This window comes from Monopterus albus, unplaced genomic scaffold (genome assembly GCF_001952655.1).
Source record: "Monopterus albus unplaced genomic scaffold, M_albus_1.0 scaffold131.1, whole genome shotgun sequence".
NCBI classification, from domain to species: domain Eukaryota; kingdom Metazoa; phylum Chordata; class Actinopteri; order Synbranchiformes; family Synbranchidae; genus Monopterus; species Monopterus albus.
In genome coordinates, this window is record NW_018128011.1 from 1,237,104 (window position 1) to 1,244,782 (window position 7,679).

General features: G+C 40.2%; 1 protein-coding gene across 2 annotated transcripts; it reads left to right on the forward strand.

Moving 5' to 3' along the window:
• The first annotated feature begins 208 nt into the window (after positions 1-208).
• sgf29 (SAGA complex associated factor 29) lies at positions 209-6,833 on the forward strand. Of its 2 annotated transcripts, none has more exons than XM_020613261.1 (10): positions 209-327; positions 901-974; positions 1,137-1,212; positions 1,329-1,401; positions 1,742-1,806; positions 1,921-2,050; positions 2,154-2,300; positions 2,469-2,504; positions 3,462-3,624; positions 4,226-6,080. In XM_020613261.1, exons 2-10 carry the CDS (start codon positions 909-911, stop codon positions 4,361-4,363), a joined length of 894 nt encoding a protein of 297 aa, XP_020468917.1. In that variant the 5' UTR covers positions 209-327; positions 901-908; the 3' UTR covers positions 4,364-6,080. The 2 variants fall into 2 exon arrangements, with proteins under 2 accessions (XP_020468917.1, XP_020468919.1); XM_020613263.1 differs by lacking the exon at positions 4,226-6,080 and adding an exon at positions 6,087-6,833 and having other exon boundaries at positions 213-327.
• Positions 6,834-7,679: the final 846 nt, after the last annotated feature.

Below are 7,679 nucleotides of genomic sequence, written 5' to 3' on the forward strand. Positions count from 1 at the left end.
GCTTTTTTCCAGAAAATTTGTGTTTTGTTGGTTTCCCAAATTAACTAAAAGCTATAAAAACAAGCAAAGTGTAATCCTGAAGTAAGATGCTCCACAACCTGGTTAACTAAAAGTAGGTAATAAGTATGTTATCCATTAATTAAGGCTCGTTTTTGTATTATCAGATAGTGGCTTTTTGCGTTGCAGCTGCAGTTGTACACTCCTCCACTATGTGGCGGTGTGCACATTAAGGCTGGTTTACTGACTTCTCAGTAACATCAAATAAGAAGCTAATGTGCGTAGTTAGCATTAGCAAGGCATCTGTAAATAAACAATATAACTAACACGGTAAGAAGTTCTATAGATTGTATTAAGGGAAGGCGAAAGTATGTGTGCTGAGATATCAAAGTGGAAATGTATATTACTAATGTTTTTATTGCATGAGTACAAATGTCACAGATTAGCTAAAATAACATTAGCGAAACAAACCAGTTGCTAACCCTGGCAACTAGTGTTAGTAGTAGCTATTGTTACTGCCTTAACTTACAAAGACTCATTTATTTTCATTAACGTTACTAAAACAACGTTAGTATTTCCACCAACATTACCAAAACATTGTTATGCATTTTCAACCATCTAATCCCAAAATATAATAACCGCTGTAATCTCAACACGATCGTCTTTTCATTCAGAATATTTCAATTCAGAGTTGTCTTATTATTAAGGAAAATAATATATTAGTAGAGCAAGAATCCAGACCACTTGGATCCATTTATCAATTCGGCTTTTAAGCAATGCACCATTTTCATACGATGGTAATATTATTACACAAAACAATGCCCCGTGCCTTTAAAGTGTCACATTTATTAACGGGGTTGTCAATATGTTATAACGAGATGTCTGAATGTCAAAATCTTAAAGGTAGGGGCATGTCAGCTGATACCAAGATTGCCGAGCTGCTCACAGAGCTCCATCAGCTCATCAAACAGACCCAGGTAATTTAGAGGCATTAGCCTTTAACTATACATAATGTGGTATCTTCTGGTGCCTCTGAAATACTATAGACTTGGGTTGTGCAGTTATGTTATTTCATGTCATTAATGCTGTGTCAGCCAATTGAAGTTGAATGAGTCCAGATATCCCTGTGCTCTTTTCAGGAGGAGAGGTCACGCAGTGAACACAATCTGCTCAACATTCAGAAAACACATGAGAGGATGCAGACGGAAAACAAAAGTCAGTCTCCACATCAATAAAGCTGTTTTCATTTCGAACACTATGTGAAGAAGGCAGAAAGTCCCCCCCAAACACACATGCACATCATGTTTCACTCAAACCTCTGTCTTCTCCAGCTTCTCCATACTACAGGACTAAGCTGAGGGGACTGTACACGACAGCCAAAGCAGATGCTGAGGCAGAGTGTAGGTGAGAGGCCAGAAATGAACTTTCTTTCATTTTACTGACATTCTTTAAATCCCACTTAAGTATCAGGGTAAACGTATAAAAAAAATTAACTAAAATAGTTTAAATAAAAAATAAAGAGTTATGTTTTGCTGCTAAAGGATCAGCATTAGTAGACTACACTGATTTTCAGTACGACCTTTTTAAGTTGATGGTATTATTTGAACAATTCTTATAATCCAGTCCAGATAGAGCTTTTAATAGTCACAAATCATCCATATTTTGATTATTATCCACAACATTTCAAAATGTGGCAGGCACTGAAAGAAAATCACGTGTTCACTCATTGATTTTATTTTCACAGCATCTTACGTCATGCTCTTGACAAAATTGCGGAGATCAAGTCTTTGTTGGAGGAGAGGAGAATAGGTATGTGTGTGAAGAAAACATATGCTGATAAAATTCAACCACTGCTCCTCAAGATGTGCAACAGAAACAAGTCAAATTTTCTCACACACATTTAGTTTTTCTTTTCTTTTGCAGCTGCTAAGATGGCAGGGGTTTACAGCGACAGCGACCCTCCCAGGAAGACGATGAGACGCGGCGTCCTAATGACACTCCTCCAACAGTCAGCCATGACACTTCCTCTGTGGATTGGAAAGCCGGGAGAGAGGTAGCTGGTGCTCCAAATAAAATGATAAAATGTTAAAATAACTTGTATACAAACAGCTGAAGTACTTGTACAATGTAACGTCCTCTGTGTTCACGACCCTCAGCCCACCTCCCCTGTGTGGGGCAACGCCAGCCAGCAGCGACTATGTGGCCAAACAGGGCGACAAAGTGGCAGCGAGGGTAAAAGCTGTGGATGGAGATGAGCAGTGGATCCTGGCTGAGGTGGTCAGCTACAATCACTCCACCAACAAGTGAGAACGTCACACAGTTCACAAACACATCATCATCATAATTTTGCCCCCCACTGCAAATATCAGGATTTGATCTTCAGGGTGTGAAATCCCAGCTGAGCAGAGTACGAGGAACACGTGGACTTCTGTCCTCAAACAGGTCTGACTTTTCTTCACCTCTCCCTCCAGGTACGAAGTGGACGACATTGATGAAGAGGGCAAAGAGTGAGTTCTTTTTAATATGACACATTTACCGTCTCTTGTTTGTTTCTGAACAACCTCAGATTTATATTTGACATTTCGGTATTGACTGACAGACACTGATACTGATCGGCTGTGTGCAGATAGAGAAAATGTTTCGTATTTTCCTGAATTGTCTATTTAATACCAGGTTCAAATCATGTTTGTCCAAAGGGCCAAGATCAGAGACTAAAGATATTGTTTTTAGCTAGACAGGCAAAAATATTGAGTAAATAAGCAGCATCTGCATCAAAGATAACGTCAGTGGTGTAAGTCAGTAGAAGCTCGGGGTGAGTGCAGGCATCTTTCCAGTGATGTCCTGGGTTATATCTTTAGAGAGCTGTGATTAATTATACTGGATAAAGCAGGAAATCTGAATCTTTTTCTCTATTATTATTCTGACATTTCACATTGTTAAACTAAAGTAGTGATCCTAACTGACCCAAGACAGGGAGTTTAAATGTATTTGGCTAAGGTGCATGTAAAGTACTGACTTCAACTGCATATAGTTTCTTTTTTTTTTTAAATCTGTCCTTTGCTAAAACAGTGCCTTAGTTGGGGACTATTTTCACAGGAGTTTGGTGCTTTAGTGAATATTTGGGTTACAGGACAGTGTCTGTTGATTGAGTCCAAACAAACTACAGTGTGTGTGTTCGTGGTAATGAAGCAACATGTCACCCACTGTAACAGTGTGGTCACTCTTGTTTTTAATAGATTTTGGACAACAATGGAGACCTGTGGCAGAGAGGAATAAGATATATCAGGCTTTGATGCACACAACACTGTGGGATACAGTCAGTGTTGCTTTGTGTCTGCACATGGATTTGTTGTCAAGAAAGTTACACTAACATCAGACTCCTCTCTCCCACACTCAGAAACTAAACAGATAATGTTTTCCAAACACTTGTTCTGTATCTGACAGTTGTGTGTTTGTGTGATCAGGCGACACACTCTGAGCAGGCGGCGGATCATTCCCTTGCCTCAGTGGAAAGCCAACCCAGAGACAGACCCAGAGGCCCTGTTCAGTAAGGACCAGCTGGTGCTTGCCCTCTACCCCCAGACCACCTGCTTTTACCGGGCTCTCATCCACACCCCACCACACAGGGTGAGACTCTCCTCACAGCTCAGCAGTACTTTTTATATCTGTAACACCCAAATGGAGCTGTACTGATGTAACGTCTGAGCAGCTAAGTCAGACAGCATCACAGAGGCCAGTGATTGACCCAACTGTGCATGAAGTTGTCTATTAGGCCAAAACAAAAACAGGATGTAAGGGAAGATAATTGTGGTTAGGATGTACATTAGTTCAGGAATGTTGCTGTCTAACTGAAAAGTCTGACAAACAACAGCGTTCCTATTAGGATATTTATGGCCAATGCAGATCACAGATTTAATGGGATATTTATTACTAAGGTTTTGTGGCAGATTTTGTTTTGGCACTAAACTGTGAAACCCTGTGGGTTCTTATTTATATTAGGAGACGAATTAGTGTGTTGCACCAGAAGAAAAGTGGCAACTCTGGAAGTTGTGCATTTGGTGTCATGCAATATGTATTTACACTGATCAGCCGTAACATTATGACCACTGACAGGTGATGTGAATAACACCGACTATCTCATTACAGTGGCAGTGGCACCTGTCAGTGTGGGGGGAATATTAGGCAGCAAGTGAACTGTTAGTCCTTGATGTTGATGTCTTGGAAACAGGCAAATGCAAGGCATAAGGATCTGAGTGACTTTGACAAGGGCCAAACTGTGATGGTTGACGACTGTGTCAGAGCTCCTCCCAGACTGCAGGTCTTGTTTGGTGTTCCCAGTCTGCAGTACCTACCAACAGTGGTCTAAGGAAGGACAAACAGTGAACCACTCATGGACACCTAAGGCTCACTGAGATTGATCTGCTGATGAGGTTGATCTACTGTGTGTTAAATTTTTACATTCCTTTTGTACTTTTCAAAAGAATAAAATTTGTTTGAATCTTTGTTAAAATGGGTGAAAATGAGAAATACCGTACATTGGTCTCTATGAAGACAAACATTCAGCAACTATAGCGGTGATATCACACGTAGAGTGGGGAGGCTGTTGAATTTGTCTAAAAAAAATCACTTCTAACTTGTCCTCATGACCACAGTTTTCACTCCTTCAACATATGCTTATCACTAAGTTTGTGCCCTTTCAAACCGTATAAATATGATAGCAGACAGATTCACACAAACTGGTTTATGAGCTGCAGAGTGACACGAGTGCCAACCAACTACTACATGGATTCCTCTGTACACAGTATTAGGCAGGTGGTCATAATGTTATGGCTGATTGGTCGAAGCTGTTCCTGTTCAGGGGTGCAAAGTATGGTAAGAGAGAATGGAAATTTATACAAATACCCCCAGTACCTGGTTTACCACCATTGGAGCTGATATTTAAGGTCAGAGGAAAGCAGGTTTAAAATTTGCAGTTAAGGTGTCAGCATGGCGGCCATTAGCCATCTGAGACGTTTCCTTTAAGAGCACATTTGAGGAGGGAGGGGCTGTTTATGAATCGCATCTCTCAGCAGGGGAGAATGTGAGCACTACATAATCAGCATACAGCAGTTATCAATGGCTGGCAAAGTACACAGCAGCAATAATGTAAATGAGGTGGTGTGCATAAGGGTGAGCAGGACACTGGAAATGTTCTTTATTCCAACAAATAACTTTATCCATATTGCAATGTATAAATACTTTCTTAACCTTAGTAATTATTAGTATAAAAACATTGTAGCCGATTTAACTAGTGTGTCATGTCAGTTGCAGAAAGGTCAGTGTGAAGTCAGTCAATGTTTGGAAACACACCAGAACACTATGAACAAGTCTCAGATATTACAGGCCTACCATGGTACCAGGTAATTAAATAAACAAACCACACCTCGCCTGGAGCAGTTTGTGGAAATGAAAGATTCTGAAGCTTATCTTAGACACAGTAAAAGCAGTTAACGTTTGATTTATTACTTCTGAAATTAGATAACACATCCAAATAGTCACTGTTGCAAAACTACATTTTCCCTGTTGCTCTAAGTTCACATGGCCATTGTTTATTTCCGGAATAATGTTTATTAAGCTCATTGTCGCCTCCTGCTGCACCTAACAGATTACAGCACATGTGGAGCTGTGCTAGTTGTCAACAGGTGTACAAGTCCTTACCTAGTTTAAAAGATGCTAGACCTTAAAGTAGGACCTAAAATGTGTCCAATTTTTTCGTCCAGTTACGACTGATCACTCAGAGATAAATACAGGCCCTGCACAGGTCTCGATCTCTTGTTGTCTGTTTCTGTGATGAATGATCAGATGATAAACCACCACTGAGGAGACATGACCGTCCCTGTGACACAGCTCAGTCTGTGCTGAATCCATCTGTAGCCAGACCAAATACCAATACATCCTAAATACAATTAAAGACCATTCTTTTCGGAGTCCGGCATTTGTCGGTGCTCAAAGCTTTTGATCTAAAGCTGCTCCTTGCTAAAAATATTTAGGGAGACTGACTGCGGTACAGTCCACTGCAGCCTTTAACCTCAGCATGTGTGTGTTTGCAGCCTCAGGACGACTACTCAGTGTTGTTTGAGGATACGTCATACGCTGACGGTTACTCCCCTCCTCTCAATGTTGCTCAGCGATATGTGGTTGCCTGCAAAGAGAACAAGAAGAAGTGACGGACAACTGGATGTCAAGACCAGATTTAGACCAAAGGACACTGATGAAAGCTCTTTGGGAGCACAGCAGTGTTTTGAAATGGCATTGGTTTCATTTTTTGCAGTTAAGCAGGAACACCTCCTGAACAGACTTTTTACAATACATTTTAAATGAGACTGCATTTGTCAGAATCACCACCAAGCCACATACTGTAGAAGAAGTGAATTTAACTACAAGGATCTGAACATTTCATGGAGAGAAACAGCTTGGGCTCTAACTAACAGTTATTTTCCTTTTTGAATAAATTTTTTTCTAGTCATTTTAAACATTTTTTGTTGTAGCATCTAATGGCCTGAAGAACAATTCAACAAACCTCAAAAATCTGTTTAAATATCTAGCTGCTTGGTTATTCTGCCATTAAGAGCCCAGTTGGAAGGGGTAAAGCAGTGGTTCCCAAACCTTTTCTGCTGGGCCCTCCTTTTGGGGTAAAATTATTTTTGAGGTCCCCATCCCATCCCCACCTCCAACTTAACTTTGGGGCCCCTTAGGGGTCCTGCCCCCCAGTTTGGGAACCACTGGTCTAAAGTGTATCTTTTCTAACATGTCAAGTGTTAATGATTGCTTTGTTAAATAAAAAAAAATAAAATCAAAGACCAGAGTGAAAAATTCTATTTATGACTTCATACCTCTTGTTTGCATGCACGCACACACGCAGTATACCCATATTATAAGATTAGATTCACTTTGATGCCAGATTTCACAAAATGTGCCTTGCACCACAAGGTGAGCACTGTTCCACATACAAAACAAACACTGAACAACAAGGATTGTTGTGTAATAAAATATTACACATAGCTGCAGTGCATGAATATTAGCTCTTACATCTACACCATTCGTTTCAATTTAACTTGCTTTATTAACTAGTTAGAATTTGACCACGGGATAAAGGCCGTTGAGGAATAATAAATACAACCAGAGCAAAAAGATAATAGAGAAAGTAATATGTCACCCTCTATGGTGTATAACATGATTAAAAGAATTAAGGAATCTTGAGGGATTTCAGTGCATAAAGAGCCAGGGTGCAAACCTAAGCTGGATGACCGTGCTCTCCGATCCCTCAGACGACACTGCATCAAGAATCGTCACTCTTCTATAAACGATATAACCACATTGGATCCGGATTAATTTGGCAAACCTGTGTCAGGCACTACAATACATTGTTACATCCATAAATTCCGCTTAAAACTACTATGTCAAAAGAAATCCCTGTCTTTCTCTGGGGAACATTGCTTTTAAACATAGGGGTGAAGAGACTGTATTTAGTAGGATCAGACTGGGACACACTTAATTAAATTCCTCTTTGTTCCTCATTTGGGAAGCATCCTAATGGTTGATGTGATGCCTGTAACCAAGAATAGATGGTGAAACATCTTTTTTGTATGCCCAACATACAGTGGGTACGGAAAGTATTCAGACCCCCTTAAATTTTCCACTCT

What these genes read in the sequence shown, in the direction of transcription:
- sgf29 (XM_020613261.1), top strand. Translation starts at nt 909, where the DNA reads ATGTCAGCTGATACCAAGATTGCCGAGCTGCTCACAGAGCTCCATCAG. An exon ending in ATTGGAAAGCCGGGAGAGAG is followed by an intron (nt 2,051 to 2,153) that starts GTAGCTGGTGCT and finishes CACGACCCTCAG; the next exon opens with CCCACCTCCCCTGTGTGGGG. An exon ending in ATTGATGAAGAGGGCAAAGA is followed by an intron (nt 2,505 to 3,461) that starts GTGAGTTCTTTT and finishes TTGTGTGATCAG; the next exon opens with GCGACACACTCTGAGCAGGC.